The sequence below is a fragment of the Xiphophorus hellerii genome, chromosome 6 (assembly GCF_003331165.1).
Source record: "Xiphophorus hellerii strain 12219 chromosome 6, Xiphophorus_hellerii-4.1, whole genome shotgun sequence".
Classification (NCBI taxonomy): domain Eukaryota; kingdom Metazoa; phylum Chordata; class Actinopteri; order Cyprinodontiformes; family Poeciliidae; genus Xiphophorus; species Xiphophorus hellerii.
Window position 1 is genome coordinate 15,589,797 of NC_045677.1, and position 27,289 is coordinate 15,617,085.

General features: G+C 36.9%; 1 protein-coding gene across 1 annotated transcript in view; it reads right to left on the minus strand.

Moving 5' to 3' along the window:
* Positions 1 to 27,289, minus strand: part of LOC116722246 (dipeptidyl aminopeptidase-like protein 6) — a 76,424-nt gene that overhangs the window by 21,930 nt on the left and 27,205 nt on the right. Inside the window, 3 exon segments of the mRNA XM_032566452.1 lie at positions 1,704 to 1,798; positions 7,876 to 7,974; positions 11,166 to 11,280. Of these exon segments, the coding sequence (XP_032422343.1) occupies positions 1,704 to 1,798; positions 7,876 to 7,974; positions 11,166 to 11,280 (309 nt within the window).

The following is a 27,289-nucleotide window of genomic DNA, read 5'->3' on the forward strand; positions in this document are numbered from 1 at the left end:
CCTTTGTCCCATTACAGCCACAAACTTTAATGTGTTCCATTGAGATTTTATGATACAGACCTATCCAGAAAAGTCAAGCAAATGTGTGAGTTGCATGGGACCACCTACTTTATGAAGTCTTTATTCTGCAATCATAGCAACAAGTCTTTGAGGTCATATCTCTACCATCTCTGAACATCTACTGACTGAAAGTCTTCTCCAAAATAACTCAAACTCAGTCACAATGGATTGATACAAAATATTAAATTGCTCTGATTGTATATTTTGGGTTGTTGTGAACTTCCACCATAGTCTTACGCCCTTTCCAGCCATGAGCAATTTTTCTTTTAGCTTCATTTTTTGTTTTTTCATCCTTCGCCAGCTTCCTTGTCCATGCTGGAGGAAATTATGGTGGTGCTGCCACCATAATTTTATCTAAATGGCGAATATAATGCTACATATAGCATTTCAGTGTGGAAAAAACGTTGAGTTCATGTCTTATTTGCTCAGAGCCCCTTCTTCCAAATGTTTAAATGTACTTAAAGCTAAAACAAAGCAAACATAATTTTTTGGCTTGCTTTCAACATTAGATTTCTTCTTTAAACGCTAACATAAATTTGTACAATGCACAAGATCCTCTTCCTAATCTGTGAACCTATCCACCTACTCCACAGTAACCATGGGCCATAATGCTTTCCTGCTCATGCTGTGGACATAAGTTTAGATGGACAAATTTGTATTGGTAGGTTTGAAGTTAGGTCATGCTTTTTATTTTCTCAAGATGGGCTGGACAGTGTTTGTTGAGATGTTCACCAGGGGGTACTGCTTTATAACCTAACTATACTTCAAACTTCTCCACAATGTCCTCCATGAGCTGCCTGCTCTGTCTCTCAGTCTTCATGATGCTGTTTGATTACTAATGTTCTTAGTAAACGTTGGGCATTCACAGGATAAGTGGCGTTTTACTGAAATTAAATTAATGACAGATGGTCTCTGTAAAACCTTTCAGATCCTATTGATAAAATGTTGGAAAACCATGAAAAATCACTTTCCTTTTATATCACACTTGTCCGTTACATTTTATTGATCTGTTACAAAAAGTCCCTAATGAAATGCATTGAACTTTGTGGTTGTAAAAAGACAAAAAAATAAGTCAAAAGGTGCACTTTTGCAGAGTGGAGTAGTATGAGCTTAAGGAGGAATCAGCACTAAGCTGTAACTTGACAGAGATGAAGAACATGAACTCCTGTCTTCTTGTGTAATTTAGCACTTAATGCTTCATCTCTCAGTATATGTATTTATCTTTCCTCTCTAGTTCTGATAGCTCGGTCATTATAAAACATCAAGTCGCTGTTTTCAGTGTGTAGTATGACTGATATCATACGAACTGACCCGGTTACATTTGTTACTTTTTAACGCCCCAGAGTTGGAAACATAATTTCTAGTCTTGTCACACACTGATATGTGGCAACATTTCTTTTGTTATCATGTGAATGCCATGATAACAATTTGAAGCCTTGGTAAAAACCATCTACAACCTCTGTCAATATCTAGTTTAAATGGTCTAACTTCAAGTTCACAAAAGCTGTACTGCAGCTATGCCTTAACTTACACCTAAAAACCCTGGACTTTCTTTCTTTTCCATACTTTTGCTTTTTATATATATTTTTAAAGAAGACAAGTTCTTGCAACATATTCCACTAGTATCAGTCAGGCATACTCACAAATAGTTGACTTGGCACAATAGTATCCTCTTTCTGCGTTTCAATATTAAGTCGGAGAACATTCCCATCCCTTGATCGATACAGCAGGTCTTTCTCTGTCAATTTAGAAATCAGACATTACAGTTTGAGACTTACATCGCATGACTCCACTAGTAATTTCTAAAGCAGTTTATTTCACTTTGTTTGGGCCAGAACCAGCAAAAACTATGGTAAACAAGTCTTTGCTGTTTATTAGGATTAAAGGTTAATTCAATCCTTTATTTAGAAAAGTTGTTGGGTTACATAGATAATCACAGTATTTTATTAAGGCTGAAGGCTTAAAAGAAAAATTACATATCATTCTTTATCATCACAAGGTCACACTGAAGGACTCATTTGTAATTTAATTACCTCTTTACCGATAGAATAAATCCTTTTGATTGCTGAACAATAAATAAACATAATTACAGTAATAAAAATCCAGTAAATATAACCAGAGAGAGAGAGTACATGGCTCAGTCAACACTGTATGAGTAAAGCAGAGGTGAAGTGACATTTTTCAGTCCCATTAACAGTGGCTCCCAAACTATATGGAAATAAACAGAACACTTAGCAATGCAGACATGGTACAATATGAGCCTTAATTATGTAAAATCCCTTTTGGGCGAGGCATTGAACTCAGTCGGAAAATTCCTTTTAACAAGTTTTTATGAAGCTTAGTGTAATTTTGCTCCTTTTTCTTTATGTCAGGTTTTACCTAAAAACTGCTACAGTTCATATTGTTAGTTATGTACTCTGTAATATGTTGTGTTACTGGCAAATAGGGTAGAAGCTTTTTTTTTCCATTGATGAATGTTCAAATCACTGGCATCCCCAATCAGTGTTTTATTAAGATAACTTTGGGTCAGTAACTATGTTGGCTCACTTAATTGGGTCCATCACTATGGTCACTGATGCTGGACATCTAACATGCTCTGGAGCTAGTTAGGTTTTCTGATTAATTACTGCCTCTCAGCCAGTTAAAACACACTGTTTACACTCCTTTTCTTCTCCCACAACATCTTAATTTCACTGGGAAATTTCTGGGATATGTCTCAGCAGAGTTGATCCTTTTATACCTAAAACAGAGACTCATTACTCTGAAGTGTGTTCCTGTTAGACATTAAAGATTACAAACTAGCATTAATTGCGTCTCTTAATTAAAATGCCTGCCTGAGAAAAGATACCCTCATTATTTATCAAGTGTGTGTGTGAGTGGCTCATACTCTACAAACTGTGTTCATTCTCAAATTAGTGGTCGCTTGTATACTTTACTTAAAGGCTTTAAAACTATACCAGCTAGAGCATGCCCTATGTAATATTCTATCCAATGTTCTATATAATGGATGGCAGAAAATGAAGGTAGATATTTATGATATCCAACCATGCTTGACTGAAAAGCTTTTATCTTTGTAGATAAACCACAGATAGGGCAGTATTTCAAGCACTGGGATTGTAGCAGAAATTAAAACTGAAACAAAATATTAGTTTAATTCATATCTTAATCATTTGGCTGTTAAATTGATAAGCATTTTCATTTGCACAGCTGCCACTTTTTTTCTATGGCGAGCTTTCTTTGTACAGAAAGAAAACAGAACAGTGGGATCTTAACACTGAATCATGACCTACACATTGAATGATAATGTAGAGTATGAAGTGTGCTGGGTGAGGCATTAATTTTCCAACACAAATTCTGCAACAAAAAAAAAAGTCAGAGCCAACCATGCTCCAAATCTCTAATGCCTTTGATGTTTTTAAAACAGCAACCACAAAGCTACGTCTGTTTTTTGAATTATTCCAACAAGCTATATTACCTTGCACGAAAGGCAAAAACAAATACTAATTAGTAGTGAAATGTTTGCAGTTTCCATATTCTTTGTACTTTATCTGGAAGAAGTTTTTTTTCCCCCCCCATATTTTAATAAAATAGATGGGACTTGAAACCACTGCAGGCCCCATTCTTTTTTATACATTCCATCATATCTCAAAAACATGAACGCCAGAAAGACACGCCAGCACCTCTTTGTTTTAAAGATCAATGTGAAGGTTGAATCATTGTGTTTTGAGCCAGGAGTGTGTGAGAAACTCAGAGGTGAGTAAGAGACTTCAGAGGCGGAAAGTGATCAAAGAGCAACAGGGATCAATTACGCACCGCTGTGAATGAAGTCCACAAAATATTGATGAGAGCCGCCCGACTGAGAGGCTGTCCCGTCGGATTTCTTATCAGAAGGTCATTAGCAACAAATGAATGCTGATTGCATTAACTTAAATGACAAGTGCAATGTCACACAATTGATTGCAGGAGTTTCGTCAGGTGCTGAAGGCGCTTTCATCACAGTTGCAAATGAAGGGCGCAGACACGTGAGAATGTAAGTAATTATATGTTAATAAGGAGGTAATGTAAGTAATCACAGGATAATCTGCTCAGCAGAAAACGGGGACAGATGGTTCTGTTCATTACATGCCATCTCTCAACTGCAATCAGACGTACACATGCAAGTTGATTTTAAGCAGAAGGTATTATAAGTTAAGCTATAAGGGCTTCAACAAAGTAATGACAACAAATAACATATTTGAAATGTTTGCCTTTAGTTTATGAAAATAAAGCAAAAATAAACATTCATGAGACTTAAATAAAAGAAGCACATTAGAAATTCACAATAGAGTAGTAGGATTAATTCAGTACAAAACCAGGACAAGTGTTGAATTTGTCTTTGTTTTTGCATTACAGATTTGTATAAATTAACAAATAATTTGTAAGTTGCTCTTTGACAATAGCTTTTTATCCACTAGATGTTTTGTATTGCTTTGTGCACTGCTAGTGCAAAGAAAATGTCTGTTTTCAAAAACCAATTAGACAAAGTAATTCTTTACAATCATGTTAAGTATCTTGTTTTTGTGTTTTTCTGCTAGTGCTAACTCATCGGAGCATTCAAGATGTTTAAAAAAAAGGCCCCATGTGGGGGTCAGTTCAGTTCAATTCAGTTAAAACAATACTTAATTAATCTCACAGGGAAATGAGAGCTCTCATCTCTGTTTCTTCAAAGAATCCTTATAGAACCGGATTGATGTGTGGCAGTCTGTGTTTCAGATATAGTGTTGTTTTAAACCTGAACACATGCAGGGCATTTAAATCACCTTCAAAATCATCTTTATTTGCCAAGCATGTGAACACAAACAAGCAACTTGACTTTGAGCCTGCTTTTTCTCTCAATAAAGATATTAAAAATGTGTAAAAAAGGAAAAATATAAAATAAAAAGTTCTAATTAATGTAGAATTTAAGCACACAATTCTATGCTACACCACAAAACTTTAGAAAGTGACACCAAAACAAGGGTGAGGAATTCCATCTATCACTAAAGTCTGCCATTTAGAAAATAATGTTTCTCATTCAGCTACAATTAAAGTAGGATGGACCAGATCAAAACTGAATAATTTAAATATCAAAACTCCACAGTGACTTGATTTTTTTAGTCAGTCTTATTCAGGCATTATTGAACAACAACATAGCTATTTTCAAATGTTGTTGTATAACGACTTCATCAATTTACAAACTAAATCTCTAGTAGGTTCTGAACGACATACTGTTTGAAATACTGGAAAATGATGATAAAAATTACATAATTGTCATACAATGTAAACATTCCTTCTTCACAGTTATAGAAAGTATAAAAAATTATCTTAATATACAATATATGTCAACAAGAAGCAGTCTGATGTGGCCTTAATTCAATAAATGCAAATGTGCAGCAGGTGCAACGTTCCCCACCAAACACACACACACACACACACACACGCCCACACACCCCCGTGGAGCAAAATCTGCTAGTGACACTGCAAGGCAACCAGACCAACTACACCATTTACCTTAGTTTTCATGACATGAGCAAAACAAGACAAAAGCAAAGTATAACAAAAGACTTTTCATTTGTTTTCTGTCAGAGCACTGTGCCTTACTGCACTAATTAAAGTATGCATGTATTCTGCTTAGGTTATCATCTTTACTTGTTATAATCCTCAAATTTGAACAGAACTCAATGTTAAATAGAAAACATAAACTAATCACAAATGAGTTAAAGCTGTTTCCTGTTGGAGTTGTTAGCAACTCCACAGGAACTTGACCTGGTGACATAGGAAAGCCATTCACCAATAGAAGCTTTCCTAAATTATTATTGTCCCCTTTCAAATGTTTGATTAAAAATGTTTTTAAGTTCATACATCTAGTTAACAGCTGGAAACTTTACACTCAGCTTTGATTAATTTCAGAGGTTGGACTGGTAAAGCTGCTGCAGTCTGGACTAAAAACTGATGCAAAAGTTTGGAGAATTTTAGCTGCCAAACTGAACTGTCCAATAAGAATAAAACAAAGAAGGAAATTATCACCATGAAAAAAGACAGTGCAAGATTACTAACCAATTCATACGAACATACCGATAAATTAACTCGACTTGTAAGCAAATATCATTGTTTAGTGAATCTACTTTGTGGCTTGATTTCCTGCAGTGCTTTTAACTACAATGCTATAGCTTGTCTCATTAAATGCTGTTGCTCCCACTCTTCCCCCATCCACAAACACACTTGCTGCTCAAGGCTTGTTTTCAGTCTGCTGTGTGTGTTGATTCTACAATTAGTCTTGGCTTTGTCTGCTCTAAACCAGTAGAGGATTAGAGTTGTTTATGTGACATTTATTTAAATTGGAGAAATGTTAAGGGGTCTTATTGTGTTTAGAGGTATTCAAATAAAAAGACAAAGACGTTTGTGCTGTCAAATAAAGACAGATTCAGGGCTCAATAATGATTAGCCTTTTACTTTGTGAACCTTTAGGTGTTCCTTTAGTGAGAGCATAAAAAATTTTCTTTTCCTTATTTGATTGCAATCCATTTCTTCTGTGACCTTCACCCAAGGAGGAAGGATCAATATATCAAAATGTAATAGAAATCATGGAAGAAAACTCAGTCAATTGTTTCATCATCTTAAAAATTAACTGCTATTCTTTACAAGCAACAAAAACTCACATACTTGTTTTTTTTCCAGTGTGTTTGAAGAGGCTTGCAGTCTTTTGTCTTTAGAGAATTGGCTGCGGTGGAAAAGTGGCAGAAAGTCTTTAGAGTGCATGAGAAAGGCTGAATCCCATTTTCTACTTTTGGGACATGGGCTGAATTTAATGGAACTTAAACATAGATATTAGTTTACCAGAAGCAATAACTGAAGGAGTGTTAAATGCATTTTGTCAGTATTTCATCTTGCTAAACTGAAATAAGTTTGTGGTTTCTAAATGAAATTAAGCAAGGATAATCTTAATCTTCTTTATTAAAACAACACTGTTTGATGCTGACTGCAGAAAATGTAAGAAAGAAGAAGCACCATGTTGTGGTTTAAAATAATGTGGATCAATCTTCCTAGTGAACACGAGGGGACGCTAAATTTTCTGATCCAACATGAATGAGCTACATAGACAGTTTTAATCTCTGCTGTTACTTCAGAAAAACAATAGGAAAACTAAAGTACTAAGCATCTTTTGCACGTTATGATGACTTATTTTTAATTCCTTAAACTTGCAGCTGAAATTAGTCTGCATTTTGTCAGAATTTATTTGCTGTCTGAAAGCCAATAGTCACAGATATGTGACTAAGAAACAGTATTAGAGACAGACTAAATACTCAACCACGCTTGTTCTTAAATTAATGAGGCTGAAAACAAAGAAAGTTCAGTTTTTCGTTTTCACTCACAAAGCTAAACTGTTACACCTTTTTAAATGAATTAGTTCTGTGGTTCACATCCTACAGACACAGTTTGAAAAAAATATTTCATTGTAGACACACAGTTAGTGCAAGGTTCACTTGCCTGAACTACTTTAAATTTATCTGGGTGCAAATGAGTTTATCTGATTTTGATCTCTGCTCAAAGGATTAAAATAACCTGCTTGAGTTTTAAATTTGCACTAACAACAATCTCACTACTCGTGCGCTCTTTTCAGTGCTGGTTCACGCCACATGGATGTTCAGGAAGCTGCACCTCTGGAAAAAATATGTCAGATTTTAATACCACTGGTACATTGTGAGTCGAAAAGGAAAATGTCAAACTGTCTGAATATGGGTTGTGTTTTGACAAAGAAGTCAGTTTTTAAATGTCAAAGCTGAACTGTAAACGCACCACTGAGCCATTTAGCATCTGGGTCATGGATTCGAAGGTCCGCACCGAAGATGTCTTCAACTGTTACTTTCTTCTTATGAGCGAGGCTGTCATCTTCACCTGTCAAATGCATCAGAGTTAGATAAATAAGCAAGGATCTATTAAGTCCTTTACAAAATCTTCTGCCGCGGAAATCAAATATACAGATTGGCTTAATTAACACACATAACCATTGTTTTTTTCTCTTTATCTGTTGGTTTATCACAGTAAAAACAACCAAGATTTTGGCTAGAATTTATAAAAGCTCCAGGAATTTTGAGGTCAACTTCTAACTTCTAACCACATTTGCAATTTTCAAAGAAAAAAACGTAAGAAGATCAAGCTGCTGAGATTTTCATCATTTTAGCATAATCGGCTATTTTGAAGACATCGCTTTAGTTCTAACATCTGTTCCCTGCCTTAAACTTAGAAAGTAAAGCAAAATGCAAAGAAAAAGAAATCCCTAGCGTTGTCCAATTGGTCTGTGAGCAGTTGTTCCCAAGCTGGGGTTTTTATCTAGCAGAAGGTTGGCATCGCCTTGTTAACCCAAAGGTCAAAATTAGACCTGAAGCTGGCAGATGAACTGCAGTTTGAGCAGACGATGGGGGAGTCAGGCCAGGAGTAAGGAAACAAGGCAAATATCTAAAATCTGTCAGAGTTTTCTGTTGCATCTTTGTTTAGAAAAAACAGCTATCACAAAGACTGACAGCCTGGTATTATTTTGCAAATGGATAATTAAAATCTTTTGACAGGCTTCAAGTTGTTTGCGAGCAATAAATGTGTGAAGTCACGTCAAACATTGTAAAGTGTTTATCAGCATAAAAGAAATCAGACACATTCTCTCCTCTTGCAAGCCAGGGTAGCATGAGAAGGCTGATTTGTAGAGGAAAATTGGATCTGACATCAGGCTGGAGCTGTTACTGCATTATCATCCCAATTAATACAGGCATGAATGGCATTGCACATTAAAAGACCTTTTATCCAGTGAAACGATGAGCCTGTCTCTGTGCATAAACCAGCACAGAATCACCATCCAAAGATATGGTGTTGTCTGTAAAAACACACCCCGCTGGAAGAGGGTCATCAAATTAAAATAGCTGCCTGAGCTGCAGGAGCCTGCAGAATGATGCTGCTGTGACAAATCATATGAGGTTAGTTTGCAGGCTGCAGGGCTGAGTGTAAAGTCAGCCATGGGTGCAGGAAAACATGTGTATTCATGCTGAGGAACAGGTGTCTCATCTTGTCTTGTCCCCATGGTTACATGGCAATTATGAGTGTTTCACAAATTTAATAGATTTTCATTAATCTGGAGTGGCAAAACAGTTGACATGTATCAAAAAATAAACAGCCCTTCCTTTTTACAGTAAATTGTGTTTTTTTTTAAAAATATGATCATTCGTTTTCTGATCACAGCTCCAAAAAACACTCTGCTTTCTGATTGTTTTCACAATTTTTAACCTGCAGTAACTATATTAGATAATTTTCTTACAGTTTAATCAAATCATTTAATTTGATAGACTTTAAATGTTTATCCCATAGTGCAAAATGTTTGTTTTTTTTATTTACATTATATTCAAAGAAACTATTAATTCATAAGGTCTAACGCATAACTGCAATTTGAATTACAGCGCAGCTACATTTATTGGCTCAACTAGATGCCCTAAAATAAATCTTTTACTGCATTATTGCTTTGACTTCCAATGTGCTTAATACAATTAGGATTTTATTAAAGAGTAACAGTGTGGTAATTCAACTCCGTCATGAGTCACCTGAATTTATTTAGATTTTATGGCTGCAGAATTATCAAAGATGTGCAATTAGCATGTGCACCTGCCGTTTTTTTGACGTTTCAGTATCTGACGTTCTTCAGTATTCCTGTGTGCTTTTGACAGTAAAATAAGAGTTTAAAGGTCAAACAGCAAACTCATGTCAAATCCTGTCACTGCTTACTTGATGGTAATAAGAGTGGTAAAAGTGACCGCACTTACAAACACAAAATTTCAGTGATAAGAAAGTAAAATATGGAACAATTTCAATGAGCAAATACACCATGAGGGAATATGATGGATTCCAGGCAATGACGTAATCGATATGCTAATTTGCGATTCATGTTATGACCTATATACATACACCCTTAAGCTTCATTGCAGACAAAACATGATAAATCAACAATTAGTTCAACTTGGAGCCGTGAACTTTGTCCAAACTGTTATTGTGTCGAACTATGAGCATGAATTAATTCATCTTCACTTGGCCGAGCTGAATCTATAATCTAGTTGTTCTCCAGAGAAACAGGAAGTCATAGATAACATTAGCTCAAAGAAAATTGGATGATTTAATTTTTTTTAATAACATACATAATATATACCAAAATACTAATTTACAAAATAAATATATTAATTAAAACTAAAAGTTTGATATTTCTTAAAAAAAAAAAATAATTCTGAAAGAATATAGGAAACCCAATTTATGTTAAAGGTTTACAGACATCAAGGCAGAAAATGAGGCCAGCACTGCATATGTAAAATGGTGTGAAATATGTAGTCAAGTGAAAAATTTAAAGCTTGGTGCAACATTTTTTTAAGTATCTTAAAAACTGATTAAAACTGATTTTTGATCAGTTTTAATGAAATTTTTACAAAATGTCCAAACTACACATAATTTGTCACATAATGCAAATCAGTACATTTGAACCTGTATCATTACGCATCATTTGCCGATTAGAAAAATTTAATTAGAACACATGCCGTATGGAAACTAATTGTATAAATGTCAGCAATAGATTTATGGTAATATCCTTAGTTAAAAATTTGACCCAGTTCATCTGCAGTGGTGGGAAGAATTGGAGCAGATGTAATGACATATTTTAATGCAAATCACACCAGCTAACACAAGCACGTCTCAGGAGACAAAAGTTTATAGTGTGCTTCCTTTATTTTTCTTTTTTTCATGTTTTCTTGCATGCAGTTCTGTGAAAAGATGAAACTCTGATGCCCGGTGTGATAAAATAGTGCAGTTAAAAGATGTCGAATAATCATGTCTGGTTGAAGAGTGAGAAGATTTTCCTGCAGTTTGCGTAAACCCACAAGATTTGTTGTCATTTAAAAAGCAAGAAAGTGCCTCCAAAAAGCTTGAAATGCAAGTAAATGACATGTAAAAATACACTATTTATATGCATCAGTAGGAGGTCATGTTGTCTTGCATTATAAAACAGAGTACTATTTTTAAGAAAGTGTTGACTGAACGTTGGAGTTTTGTTGTGTGATACATACTTGGGGTTAGTAAGATAACAGAGGTGACAATCAGGGAGCATATGATCAGGATGACCAGGAGGGCGATTGCTATCCCCTTCCAGTTCCTCTGAGGCGGCGCGCTACCCACAAGGTCCTAAAATGACAAAAATATGAAATGGTACAAATACATACCATGTTAATCGACATTTTAAATCTTACAAGATTCTTTGTTCTCCTGATCCCTTAAGCTGGTCAGCTAAGTTTAATGATTCGGTTCAAATAAATCCTTGGCTCAGCCAAAGTAAAACACCTATCTTGTAATAAAACATTTTTAAAAAACAGATCATGTGTTTCAGGTTACAGTTTCACCCTCCCTGTTGAAGCAGTTCAGAAAAATATTGCAAGATTCAGTACAAACAGACAGATATGAGCACATACGTCCACCTGGTATTGTGGTGAAATACTACTTTGTCCACTTAAATGAGTGCTTTTCAACTTTTGCATGACTATTTTATTTTTAAATCAATCCTACCAATCTTCACAGCCTTCGTACTGTGTGCAATAAGCATTAATCATCCTATGTTTTGCATCATTCACTATTTGAACTTGTCTATTTTGAATAAACTCTGCAAGACACCATTATGATATTTTCCATCCATCTTCTGTAGTGCGTCGCTTTCTTCAAAAACCAAACAGGGTTTGGAATCACAACCTGAATCCAAAGTGAAGAACTTCCACAAACCCAAACCTGGAGCAAAAGAGACCATCGCAGTCGCATCATAAAGAGACCATAAACCAAATGATAGTATCAATGCTTTCCTCTGTGGCCAGATGTGATTTAAAGCGACAGAGAAATATGTCCGATCCAGATTTACTTCTTGTCCTCAGTGGATTCGGATGCGAATGCTGGCAGATTCTTACGTTTTTAGCAACAATGGAATGTGAAATGTGTTCTTGTGTTTTAATCATAAAACTTTAGAAAATCCACTCATCTTTTGAGGTTGCAATGCCTTGGAAAGGCTCATAAACAGCTATCGGTGTGAATATAAAAATATTATGGGAATGGTTTTATTTTTGATAAATACAAAGACTAGATGCTCATTGGACAATAAAGTCATTTGAAGTAGCTGTGAGTAGCATCACAAAAAGTAAAATACAGCCCTTTCACAAACATAATATTTTCACGAGACAGGATGATCTATCTCACATAATATCTCAGGATGACCTTGGATGCACTTGGTGTTTTAAAATTCATCTCATCACACATAAGACACAAGCATATTGTGGCGCCGCAGCTGGAAAGCAGAGATTGGCCGCAGAACAGCCCATTCTCTGACAGACAGATGCTTACAACTCAACCACTTTTCGTGCACTATAACTCTGCAATCATTGAGCCGCTCCCTGCTGCTCGTGTACGAGGAGTCCCCGCAGCTTTGCCTGATAGCTGGAGTGGAGCGACGGCTTCAGAGCAGGCGCAACGGGCAGAATAATGAGCCGCTCCCCTCGAGTAGCCCAGCAGATGGTAGATAGCTAATCAGCACTGTTTGAGGAGCATCTACTGGAAAAATCCACAGGACACAGAAAACATTTTAAGAGCAGACATGTGGGAGGCGGTGGACTGGTAGCCAAAGATGACTGGCCCAAACCCAAAAGCATATGTCTTCAACTTTTTTGGTTAGGGAGGCAATCTGAGTGGTTATTGTGTGATTCCACTGGCACAAACACACACCATCAACCACTTGTAAACATATTGTGTCCATTTGAAACAGATGGTCTACTAAGTAGCAATGGACGAGAGCTAAATGCCAATTTACTCAATGTTCAGGCTCGTGGCTTTGTTGAATGATTACTCTGCTATTTGTGGTGCCAGTCTGTAGATAAATCATAAAAGCCTTCTACTGAAGAATACATTTCTGATAAATGATAGATAGACCAGTTTCATGTAAACCAACAAGTCCTGCTTTTGTTCGTACAGCATTGTTACCATAGAAAATATGATTGAATGACTAGTCTTTTAAGAATGTAACAAATAAACAAAGTACTCCAAATTAAATTGAATTTGGTTTTTTTCTTAAATGCATGCACATAAACTCATCCTCCTACACTTGAAGCCCTAAATAAAAATCTGGTGCTTCATTCACCTTTCAAGGTCACCTAATTTAAAAAACAAAAACAAAGCCTGACTGCACCAGTGGGGAATCTAAATGTCACAAGGTATAATTAGATTTATACCTGTCATTGTGTGAGGGGGGAGAAGAAATCAATCAAGCAGCAAAAGGAAGATGAAGAATTTCTTAATGCAGGTCAGAGACAAAGACCTGAAGAGTAAATACTTGGAATGGGTTATGAAAAGACATGGAAACTCTTTCACTTTCCCAGAGACATTACCCTGAAAGATCCCCAAAAGATGATCTCTGTGGAAAAACAGAGATCAAAACAGAATGGATATTTGAAATTATCTTTGTAAGATGTTTGATTGGCCTTAAATGAATGAAGATATCACAGTAAATACCAAAAGTTACTTTAGCCAAAGTCTTCAATAACAAAACAAAATTCTCAAAAACAGCATAGTGATACAGGTGATGGCAGTGTCATCCTGTGGAAATAATATAAAATGACAGTAAGCATACCACTAAGGCATTGTTAAAGTGACTTAGAATGACATTTAAGTTCCTTTGAGCGGCCTAGTCAAAGCTCAGACATCAGTCTAATAAGTTTATATGAATGCTGTGAACAGCGCATTCAAAATGTCCCAAATCCTCTCAGTGTTTTGTCATATTTGCACGGAATTAACAAGACATTTAAGTTACTGCTAACTTAAAAAAATAAGGGTTACCTGAGTTTTCTCTCTAGGCCTTCTCCTTTTTGTTAGCATGTGTTTGCAGTTAAAGGGATAAATGTCATTTGTATTTTTTTGCATCAGTGATTTCATTCGTTATCCTCAACAGCCTATAATAATTGACAAATAATTTTAGAATAAAGATATTTTCTAACTTCACTAATAACCTAAAAGTACGGCTATTCTCACATTCAACCGATTTGTAGCAGCCTTATGTTTTAATGAGGCTGTGTTCTTCCTAAAAACAGATCTGGTTTTAGCAGGGATCCAGGTCAGGCTGATGCTTGTAGTGGAGAGGCTGCCAGTGGGAAGTGAAAATGTGACTATAAATCAACACTGATAGGAGCTCCTGTGTCTAACTCAGCAACCTGGGTGTGCTGGGTACCAGACTTGGGATTCTAATGAACAGTTCAGACAATAACTACTCCATATTTTTGCCTGCATGGCATTAAAACCTCATTTCATCAGGTTAATCCTGGTTAGGTGTCTGCACTGCTTCATTTACATATTCATTCAGTAGACCAGTAAAATATCCAAATAGGCAAAAGGTCACCCTGCTCTCCATGAACAGGCCATTAAAAATGTCTGCATCATACCTGAGCTAAATATTGAATCATAAATTGTTTATTCTGCTTATGAGCAAGTTTGGAATAATTGTACGTATATCCACTCAATAGTTTAATAAATACCCCTTCAGAATAAAATGTAAGGTTTAACTAGAGGGCTTCTGTCTGGAGATTTTAAATTAGAGGTCACGATCTGTGTGCACAAACAGCAACTTTCCACATTAATCTTCCTGCTCACAGATACTGAGTAGACTGCGGAGCTCCAGCCACCCGTATCGGTCCAGCTGTTCATAACCGTGTTACCAATTAGGCCTGGTCTCTGGCTGCCTGTCGTGGCGAGAGTGCTTATGGGGCAGCTCAGCGAACCGTCCACAAGTTAACGAGGGGTCCATGTACACGTGAAAATGAGACAGCTCGACTGTTCGGCAGAGAGCGTTCGCTGCAAGCATTTTTGAAGCCTCCAAAATGCAACGCTGCCAGTTACTTTCAATTAAATGCTAAAAATGATCCTATGTTTTCTTTGCCTTTGTACCTCTTGTCTCTGCAGTTTGCCTAACAGCAAAGCAAATCAATACTGGAGCCAGTGAGTACACATAGAAAACCAGTAGTTGCATCAATAAGCTGATTTATTGCTGCAGAGGAAAAATGTGTTCAGTTTAAATTTAAATCTAGGTGAACATCCTAGATTTAAATGATCCTATTTCCCATATGATATCATACTTTGATGGGTAAGATATACCGATGCCGACCTCTCCCTGAGCTAGAAATAACATTTTCCGATACTTTGGCAGGTTTGCAGATAATGGTGCTGTTCCTGCTTCTGCTGCCTTGTGATTTAAAAGTGACAAAGAGTTGAAGCGCACCCTCAGAGAGATGTCCTGTTCACTACGCCCATGTATTATAGAGGGATATCCATAGATATGATATGTTAATCTACTTGCTATTACTCTGTTTCCAAAAAAGTTCAGACATAAGCTGGGAATGTAAATGTGGATGAGGAAATGGTAAGTACTGTCAAAAAAATGTGAGGTAAAATCACTTTGCATGAAAAACTTTCAGTTATGCTCTGGGCATTTTTATTTTGTTTTTAATGTATCTAATGCTGACATAACCAGGAGAATGACAGATATTACAGTGTTGTTTTTGAATCCCTCAGAGAGATATTCAAAAACAGAAGAAAAATATATCTTTAAACAAATTCCAGGTAAATGTAGCTGGTGATTACACCTCTAAATTAATAAAGCATGGACATTTCATTATCTTTAACAAAAACACTTGCCAGTCATTTCACCCCTCCACCATGTTGAACATAAAGATGAGCTGCTTTTAAAGGAAGCTGAAGATAATAAGTAATTATTTAAGGAAATGAGTTTATGTCTATTAGCATAGTTAGTTAGTTTTGATTTTAATCAGGGTTCCTAATCTGTCAGATTTTACCTGAACATATTTTTTATTAAAGGCACAATAATTGAAATAAGCTGCAATATAACATATGCACAATTTAAATAACTAAATTTATTTGAATTGAACATTTTAGTATTTATTTACATCCATGCATAGCTAAACTCATGCATCATGGTTAAGTGCATGAATTTCTTTTAATAAAGTATGAAAAGAAAGTAGACAGGGAAGAAATGGCAATGTGGGGGCACAAAATTGGAGTATTAATGTGCAGCGGGGTGAACTAAAGCCCATTAAGAAAGGCAACTGAGTTTAAGATACAAAGAGAATGACAAAGAAGTGCCGAAGTACGCACTTACACCATAGAACAAAAAACCCAACTTACTATATAAATACAGCCTACATTTGAAAAATAATGTACAGAATATCTACAAGAAATCCTTTCCTATGTGGGAATGATTGCAGGAGGAAAGTCGTGAATCTCTTGCTTTCCTTTTCAGAAAATGTTTGCTTGCAAATAAGAGGGTGGTTCTATTTTTGTTGGTGCAAAAGACAGACTAGTCCAAGAGTTAAAGCATCTTTGCCATTTTTGATACATATATTTATCATCCCCATGTGTGCCGCTGGTATTTACAGTATTACAAAGTAGAATAATAAAGTAGCTAAACGGGTGTACTTGATAAGTGAAGAGGTGACCCAGTTTTCTGACAGTGACCACTTTCTGCCCTTTTGATCAGCTGTCCTGGTGAAATCTCCCAGAGAGTGGATGTGAATCTGATATGTCATCAATGTTCTCTGAAAACACCATCGCTGTCAGAAAACACAGAAAAAGCTACACAACATGCTCTCTCTTACAGCTATGATCTAAAAAGATATGTAGACAAATGTGTCTCTTTATTATTCACCCAATTTCTGTCCTTCTACTTCAAATTCTGAAAAAGGGGTTTGTAAGAGTCAGCCTAGAACGTAGCGAAGCGTGCTTTAAAACTGCACCTTACTCTCAAACAGTCTGCTGTTACTAAGTACATACACTCTGATTGCTTTGCCTGTGCAGAGGGGTTTATCTCTGTGTGAAATATAGAGCGTTTCACCCACCTACTCAGGCACTAAAACAAAGCTCCAAACTCAGGCTGAAGTCACTCACATAAAAATGTATAAAAAAAAGATTAGCATTGTTTCCAGAATAATCCCACACAGGCACACGCAATCCATCTTTATGTTCTCAGATGTGTTTAAGCAGCTTTCACTGCCTTGAAAGATTACTTGCCGACTTATAAAGTTCTTCCGTTTTTACTTTTTTAACAAATGCAGTTTTCAAATGAAAGCAAAAAAGCTGGCGCTATGTGAAAAACTAATATTAAACCTAACATTTAGGGGTGCCGCCGTTGGTGGCAACATCTGTGTATCCCAACTTTGTTTGAGATGATCGATGACATTTTTTCTTCAATTTCCTCATATGGAGGGCATCATCTGTTGCTTTTTTGAATCTTGTTACTTATGCCACTTTGTCATTCATCCTAAATTGATTTCCTGGCCGAACAGATCAGGCGGTAATCTTGGGTGTGGCTCACGAAAGTGAGGCAAAATGATTGGGTTCATCTTTTCATTTTTGATTTAAAAAGAGGATATTTATATTTTCACAAAGGGCAAGGTTGGTTTGCACAGCTTGGAAAACAGCTTTTGTATCATCCTTGGCTGGTAAGAAAATTAGTTTGATGACCTGAAATATTTAAGTTTAAAATCTGTGGGAAATGTTTTCAATTATTTTCCTTTTGGCCATCGTCTTCTAGGAGCATGCATTAGTGCTTTACAACAACAGTGCATCGATATATGAGAAAAGCCATTTTCACCTCCTCTCCGCTTCTAAATAAATCCAGGCCATTTCAGCACTGACAGCTACAAAGGACAGACAAATCCCACAAGGAGAGTCAACAACATTTCTCTCTGTCTATTTGTTGCTATTTCCATTCTGTTTTGGGGGGAAAAAAGCTCAAACAATGGCACATCTTTTAAGGTCAAGCTTCCTTTACCCCCCACCTCTCACTCTGTCTAATCCTCTCTCCCTCCTACCTCCCCTTTGTCTAACCATCTCTTTGTCTCTCTGCTGAAGTGTGAAATGGATCTTTCCTGATCTCTGAGCACCTGGTTTCCAAGGGAACCAAGAGAGTTGTTTGAGTCAAATTTGCAGCAAAGATGGAGTCCGCTGGTGAACAGTACAGCAAGAACTAATATTGCTGTTAAGTGTGGGAGGAAGCATGGGGTCTGAAGAGATAAAGTCTTCACAAAGACTCCAGAAAGACAATAGAGAAGAGGAACACTGGAAACAAAGGCAAAACGCTGCTGTCTAAAGATACAGGACACTTGACACATGATATATAGCTCTGCTGTAATGTAGTCACTGTCTAGGAGCAGCAAACCCGAGAGCAAAGCAGTAGTCTGCAGACTTGGGGATAAACTTTTTCTGTGGAACGGCATCAATAAATTATGTGCATTCATGAGTGAGATTAAGAATTCATGCAGCCTGCCTTTTGCTTCGTGAATAGCCGGGCATCAGCCTGTCTGTAGATTTAACTGTCCGGTCTTTGAACGCTTTTGGAAAGTCGGACTCAGAGGGACAAACTCAATTGAAGCTAAATAAAGGCAAAGACAATGTGGCTCAGGTGGTGAAGGTCAGCTTTCAAAAGGACAGTCAGAAAAACCTGTAATGAAGTAAGTCCCACAAATCTACTGTCATTGTTTCCCCTAAAGGCTACACACACACACACACATATATATATATATATATATATATATCTATATATATATATATATATATATATATATCTATATCCATATAGATATCTATATATATCTATATCTATATCTATATAGATATCTATATCTATTAATATAGATATAGATATCTACAGTATATATAGATGCAGATCTTATATATAAGATCTGCAGTGCAGTACGGCGGGAAAACAGCACAGAGAAAAAACTATTTGATAAGTACAAGTAATTTAGCAGTTTAATGATCCTATATGCATTAGGTGAAAGGAACTTTATGTGCTCATTAAGAGATCGTTCTTCATATATATTTTTTTTTGCCTGGATTACTGTAGAATGGACTCCTCTTTCTCAGATTTCTTACAAAATTTCAGGAAGCTTATTACCAAGACAAAAATAAAGAACTACACCACTGCAGTTTATTCCTACTGGCTACCTATAACATTTTCAATTAACTTTAAAGTATTACTGCCGTTAAAATAATACATTAAAGCTATTGACCTGGTTTGTAGCCTCTCAACTATGGGTGCCATGTTATTATTAAAATTTTCCAAGTCATAGTTTGTGACAAAGGCGAAAAGGCCTTCTGTTTACAGCTTTTATGTCACTCTCCTCTATTGCTTTCAGGAACATAATGTCACCTTTAAATTCTTTTCTGTAATCTGTTCACGTTGTGAAAGCTTTTGGCAAAACTGAGTATGTTCATCATCTACTACCTGCTTATTGGAAGCAATTTTTTAACATTATTAGGACAAGTACCATATAGTTAATACTCATTATTATCAAAAACAACTGGTTGTTTAAAGATGGATAGTTGAACTCAGCTGAACATAACACTGGAAAAACTAGCCGGAGGAGCAAAGGTGGGCAAAAGCAGAGTTCATAATTTGAGACTACATAAATTCTGGATTAGTAACTGCTCCTGGACTTGGTTTGGTTTTTGGCACATTTAGATTTAGGCCAGCTGCTCATTCCATCACATTTAGATGACAAAAATCTGTGGTGATCTTTGCAAGAAAATGATTTGGCCTGACCCTTGTTATTCTTACCAAACCCAGACTCTGTTATTTCTTCACATTCTCTTCATCATAGCACTTCATCATAGCACTTCATCATAGCACCGACCCATTGAGGTCACCTGGACGTCGCCGTTCATATTTTTTAATGATCTACAGGTAATGGAATGGTGTTTTCTAGTGACACAAATGTAGTGCAGTAAGTGAGGAGATGCATTGCAAGTGCACAGAATAAATCTTTCACAACATGTCAAAAATATTTTTAAATCATTTAGACCTCTGGCTTTTATGCCATTATCTGAGCCCATATGGAAATAAATGATTTAATAAGTGATGAGATGTTTTTCTCCTCTGTGGTCCAGACACTTAAATCCTTCCAGTCAACTACGCTACTCCCTAAATTGACAATCCTGAATTAAATTAAACCCAGCCAGCGCGTCTCAGTTAAAAATACCGTAAGCGCCTCAATCTTATTATGGACGGCCTCAAAGGAGCAAAGTTGTGCCTATGAAATTTTACCAAGTGTGTGGGAAAGAAAACTCAAGGGATCACCAAAGTTGGTACTGATAACAAGAGAAGCAGACACACTGTAGGAAGCTTTGACTAAAAGATGTCTTTATGAAGACACACTAATAGTGGGGTTGGAAAATGATTCTCCATCTGAGTTTAAAATTTTAAAAAAATTTTAGTTATATGTTCAAAATAATTTAACAATAACATCCCTTCCCACTTTTCTGTTTTTCATGAGACCTAAATGTTTTCTAAAGTGTGTCGTTCATTTGTGCAGCAGTCCTCAGCTCCACTGGTTAGCAGCAGGTGGTGGTGACTGTAGAGTTTTAGAAGCTTGAATCCATGCAGTGAAATGACAGTGAAGCCAAGTGAAGTGAAACACTGGCATCAAATAATAATCCCCAAGGGACAAGAGGGACTACATTCTTATGCACATCTAAAAGATGACAAATTGCTGTTTTAAACATTGTTCTTTTCCTCTGAGATGTAACACCAACAACTTCTCAGTTATTTGCGTTTTACAAGTGAAACCACAGCTATGGGTGACTTCACAGGCTTTACATGGTGTGCCAATAGTGAAAGCACACCGATTCACCGGCTCATCTCTGCTGAAGTTAATTATTGGAAAGAGTCCTCAAAACAGATGGGCAAGAAAATCCATCCCAGTCTATGTGGAATAAATGAATATTAAAGCAGCAGGAAAATGTCTGGAAAAGAATTTAACAGGTTTTGTGTTGTTTTCCTGTCTTGTTGTGGAGTGCTTACTGTATCCCTAGAGATACACTGTCACAATACAAACTTCACCTCTTTACTCCCACTTCAATGGTCACATATAAATATTTTACCCAAACCTAGAATGTTTAAATTATTGTTTTCTCTTTGTCCTGTGAAGGACCTCAAGTTACAATGATCAAGCGAGGGTCTCCTAACTGCCAGCTTGTGACAACAGCTGGTAGCTTGTTCACAAAGCTTTTGCACAAAGCATGCATTGAAACATGCAATGCATGGAATCATAGAAAAGTGAAAGTAGAAGTACACCAACAAGAGTAATACATCCAAAACAGAGTATTCCACAATATGGAGGTTTACATCGTTTAAACTTAAGAACCAACAAAGGCAAAGCCTTTATGCACAGGACTTGAAACAGCAAAGTGAGGTTTACAATGCCATGGACTGCCAAGGTGTCATCTAAGAAAGAAGCAAGTTGCTTATTCAAAAGTATTTTACTTTTTTGCCAATAGAAAGGAGCAGAGGGAAGCCTTTAATATTTAATATCATTTAGAGGATGTTTTTTAATCAGAAATGATCTTCACAAAGTAAAATTTTAAAGGTGAGGCATATATCCAAAATCAGCTTTTTTGAGCTTTATTTTATGTTATATTGTTATTCTCTCAGAAAACATACCTGGAGTGTTGCTTTGATTCTTTCATGCATGTTTGAAGTATTCTTCAAGCTCCCTTTGCAGTCATTTGGGATGCCTAAATGCTTCCTCACGACACACCGCATATTTCCACAAAGCTCCTCCTTAGAGGTGCAGTCTCCAGCCAAGTACCCTTCTCCAAAACTCCCCCTCTCAGCTCCTTTAGACTAGTGACAGCAGCAATTGGCACAGAGTGACATTATTTTACACTGTACATTGTGTTGCCCAAGGTAGCATTTGTGGACTTAAAAGTTTATATGCTCCACAATTTTGTAATTTTGCGCGACAAAACATCCCTAAACCTCAGATGTAAAAGTTAAAACTTCACTTGCCCAGTTTTGTCTAAACGGCACACTCTTCCTAGCTACGTCTCCTTTAGGTGCCTCCAGCCACCAAAAGAAAGTTAAATGTGAAGCTCTGAAATAGAATTAGAGAAACTGAATAAATCACATGGAATAATGAAGAAATACAGCTGCTGTAGTATTCTTCCCCATAGCCTGGAAACATCAGTGGGATAAAAGTGGACATGAAAACATGAGAGACAATGTAGACACAATAGAAAAGCTAATAATGAAAAATTTAAAATGAGTCTTTCTTCAAAATTTAGGTCCATTTCATGAAGCCTACAGATAAAATACTTTGCTGATTCTGCCAAATGAACAAATAGACATATTCAATGAGAAACTTGAACCTGGTCAAGGTTTTGATTCAAAGAAGAAAATTTCATTTAAATTTTCAGCTTGTACCAAATTGTTTCGCTCTTAAGAAAAAAATGGACGACATGCAGTCATTTTGTCCTTTAAGAGGAAATAAACCACAGCGAGCCCAATATTGCTTTGACATTCAAGTCCACAAATAAATGACAACTTCAGACGACCACTCACATTTCGCTCCCGTTTTGTTGCTTTTAATCAGTCTATGAATGAGACAAAGAAAGAATGAAAGGGGGGGAAAAAAAGCGTTTTCTCAGAGCATATAAATTACCGCCTGCGTCTGGACAAAACTGCCGTCGTATCTTTTAATCATCAGAAGAACAGCAGTGCACAACAACACAACTGAAGGTGAATCACTGAAGAATAGATCAGTTCAAAATACATCTCTCGCTATTCCTCCACCTTTCTTTTTTGTTTCCTCGGCTGAATGTATTCCTGAAAAATATGTAGCTGAAAATTAAATCCACTCCGAGTTACAGGAAAGATAAGAGCTCTATTATGCTCTCAGAATAATTGTGCACAGATGTAGCTTGATGACAGTGTGAAGAAGAAGGAGACAAAAATGGAACTAAAAAGTGGATTTAATGATGGCATATTTGTGTTGAAGTGGGGTGACCTGTTCATGTCGTACCAAAGCTCAGCCAACAGGTTTGTTTTGATGCTACCTTGAACAAAACAATCAGTGTGCTTTGAGCAGCTTTCTGTACAGTAATGAAGGAGACGGTTTTCATAGAACAAACCCAACATTAGAGCAACAGCATACTGCTTTTGGACAGCTGTAACAACATCATCTGCAACAATGTTAGGGACAGTTTATAGCACAGCTGCTAAGAAAAGTAAAATCTTTCAATTCACATGTTCTTTAGATTAAAACTGAATGGACCGATTTGCTGTTTAATCCCCACTGACAGCAGGCGGATTCTTAGAGGAGGAACTTCAACTCACAAATGTACCACTGCTTTCCTTTCTTGGCATTGATATGTTCACCTCTCTCTATCTCTCCGTCCTTGCATAATTGAAGAGCATATATACAGGAAGGTATCTGAAACTGATATTACCAAAGAGCACGTCTGTTTTTCAGGCAAAGGTACAAAATGTCCATACTGGAAGAAAACAAGAGAGGACTAAGGTCAGTCAGATATAAAATTCATATATGGTTCCTTTTTAGCAGAGGTGAAATGATTGCTGCCTGTGCCAAATAACAACTGAGGATCACGTGTTGCCGCCCTGATGTGCAGACGAGCCTGTGTGCATCTCGCTTTCTGCTTCGATTTTCTTTCAAGCTTCAAAAGGAGCTCATGCTCCCTTATTTTTGATCAGAATTTGGTTAGGGATCAGTCGCGCTGCTGTTGACTCTGCAGTTCTGCTTTCATAAATGTGCAAGCGGGATGCAAAAGTAAACATTTTAGGCTTGAAATATTTAGAAATAATAGGGAAAACGTCTTCCAATAAATTAAAACAACGAAATATCACACAATGAAACATTGGAGAGGCAGATAAGGCTTCTCAATTGATGCCCATTCAGTTGCTGTAATGAAAAGCTCTCACTTCAGCCTTTGTAAATGCATTTTAGAGGTAAATACTCAACAATTATCGGCTGTTACACAACTAAACCAACAGTCAAGGGCTTCCCTCCACATTTGAGCAAACATGGATTTATTTTTATAGAACACCTTTCAACCTAAATTATGATACGAGTGTTAGAAGCATGGTTACGTAAACCCAGAAGTGGTCTGGGTGTCTACATGCAGCTTTGTCCTTTTTTTGTTCCTCTGTTCCCTCACACAAAGTTCAATTACATATGGAGCAGTATATTTATTTTCCTGGTCAGATAACCTTGAGCAGAAACATCATGGTTGCCATGTTTTTCGACTAAAAAAAATGAAATGAAATACACAACATCTAACTGCTTTCATTTATATCAAAAAAGTAAAAGAAAGATCTCAACAAAATCCACGGCTTGATCAAAACATCTATAATAATGTTTTCTGTAATATTTAGAGGTATTTTGACTTTGATGCATGCACTTAAAAAATGTAGACCAAACTCTTGCAAAATTTTGCGTACTGCACAATATTTTATACTTTTTTTTCATGTTGCTCTTTATGTAGTAACACTGGGAGTATAAAGTTGATATTAGCTGTTTTTTTAGCCTCGATAACTGCTGGGGTAGCTAACCTGCGCCCAGCTGCTTAACAGATATGCAGCTGGTGACTTATTGGTCAGTGTTACCAAGAAGCACCTCCAAAAAAGATTCTCCGGGCAAGCTTTTTTATTTTTCATTGATAAATATTTTAAATAAAAACTTAAACTCTGTCGATAATATGACAGATACAATAGCAGTTTAAATTATTTCAAACGAAATTAGTTGTGACTATAAAAATGTTGCTTCTAGACAATGCTTTGTTTTTTTTATTTCAACACCACATCTCAGGAAATATTTCTAACAGTAAGTTAAGTCTCTCATGTCACCAGGAAATAGGAGTTTTTGTTCAGGCAGCTGACCAGCACTGCACAGCAGCAGATGGGGGAGCCAATCCTGCCAGACTTGGATTAAAATGTTTTTTAATCTAAGTTTTAATCTACATCTGCGCTACTTAATCTACGAATAGGTTACGTATTTGATACCACTAACCCTCCGTAATTAAGTGTACGAGTTGCTACAGCTACATATAACAGTAAAAACAAAATAGCACAAAAATGTAACAAGTTTCTCCTGCAATTGAATTTTGGAAATTGTCATTTTCATGTGTCGTTTATCTTAGCAAACCTCTCGTTAACAACCACTCCACTCAACTGTTTTTGTAACGTCAAACAACGGGCTGTTTTTTATAAAAACAACTCTGGCTTATGGAGAAAGATATTGATGCGGAAGTTTAACAGTCTTGCATACATCCAAACTGAAGCCGTTCTGAACGTCATAAAAGTAGAAACATGTGAGGGGAAAAGTGATGGAACTGGGAACAAACCTTCACCAATTTAATATGTGCAGCTTATTTGGACCCACAGTTTGCGGCAGAGCTGCGATGTGCCGTTAATGGGCGATAACGAGCGCTAAGCGCTTAATTAGGCGAACAAACAGAGCGAGCGACTTTCGCCTTGGGACTCACCTGGTCGTGCTGCTGCTGCTGCTGCTGCTGCTGCTGAGCCACTTTTCCCGACCCGTTCGCGTCTTTCGTGGAAGTCATGGCGGTGAATAAAAGACGTTTAGGGGTAGGGGGAAAGGGGAGAATACTTCTGCTGCCTGCAGGTGCAGAATAATGAAGCGATAGAGACAAGGAGAGAGAGCGCGGAGACTAACAGACCGACACACGGAGAGACAGGAGGAGGGAGAGACAGCCGCTCGAAGTGCTGAAGGAGATCCAGTGATTTGGTAAAATAATGAAGAGACCGTGGGCGCAGAGTTCAGCAGCAGATGTGGCTGAAAAGCTGCGTGGCGCGGAGATGTGGGAGGTTCAGCGTATACCTACCTTTTCAGGGTGTCATCACCGACTCCTGGCTGCAAACTGAAAACAGTTTTCAGGTTTGTTGATGGAAATGTGCTTAATCAGATGCATTTGTTCAAAAATCGTCAATTTGAGCGCAAATCAGGTTCAGTGGACGCGTATAAAATCCCTTCCGAGGCAGAAAAAAGGAGAGAACAAAACCCAAGCTGCTGAAAATTGAGTCATTATCTTTGAAACAGGGGTTCTATTTTTACAGGTTTTTAAATTTTACATTGCGTGCACAATTATTAGGCAAGTGAGTATTTTGACCATATAATTTCTAGGAATACAGCTGGGAAACATCCCTAAACGTGAATGATTAATGAATTTAAGCATAGCAGGCGTTGTGTAGCTGCATAATGAGGTAGAATGTGATCTTCCTGGTCAACACCTTGTATCAAGATCTGCATAACTGAGTCACTTTTTTTTCATTAGGCAAAATGAACCAGAATGAGATTTTTTAACTGACTCTGAAAAGTCATAAATTATCAACAGTCTCTCAGAGGGATGCAGCACTCTTGTAAATTGCTGATATTGGGGTGCGATCACAGAACCCCCAAGTATTTTGCTGTAAATAATCAACAGGGTGTCAAGAAACCTGTTGAGAGAAGACCCTGCAAATTAACTGCCAAGGATTTCAGGGAAATCAAGCATGAAATCACCAGGAACTCGCCATCTTCCAGGTCTGTTATATTGCAGAACTGCAACCTACCTGGAGTTCCTAGAAGAACAACATGCTCAGAGCTCAGAGTCGTTACCAAGTTGTTTGTTTGTAATTCTAACTGACACAGACACAAATAAAAAAATTAAATGGCAAATTATGTTTTTCATTTAGTTGTATAATTTCTCAGACAGAGTTTTACCAAAGTAAAACTCAGGTATATATCTTATGGTAATTACTACTGAGTACAACAAGTTTTAATCTGCAGAGGGGATGTTTCATTGGCATTATTTCACCCTTGGCAAGTCCTTCTTCTGGGCCTGAAACAAATTTCATATTCCAAATTAACACTGTGTTCTAAGGAATATGCGTTCATTAAAAGTGAGTGAAACACTGTGTATAAACATTTTTATGTCATTAGCCTTTTGTTGTGTATGGCCAGTGCTTACTCTGTAGCAGAACCACAGATATTTATGACTTATTTTTCCAAATTCTTCACCCCTCATCCCAAGTCCAAGTTAAGTTGTGAGTATTTTGCCTCCAGTCCAAGTCAAGATAATTTATTTTTTTTGCTCTGTCCAATGATTGAAATGAGCAATATTCCACTAGATCAGGGGTCTCAAACTCCAGTCCTCGAGGGCCGCTGTCCTACAGTTTTTAGATGTGCCACAGGTACAAAACGCTGAAATGAAATGGCTTAATTACCTCCTCCTTGTGTAGATCAGTTCTCCAGAGCCTTGCTAATGACCTAATTATTCTATTCAGATGTGGTGCAGCAGAGGC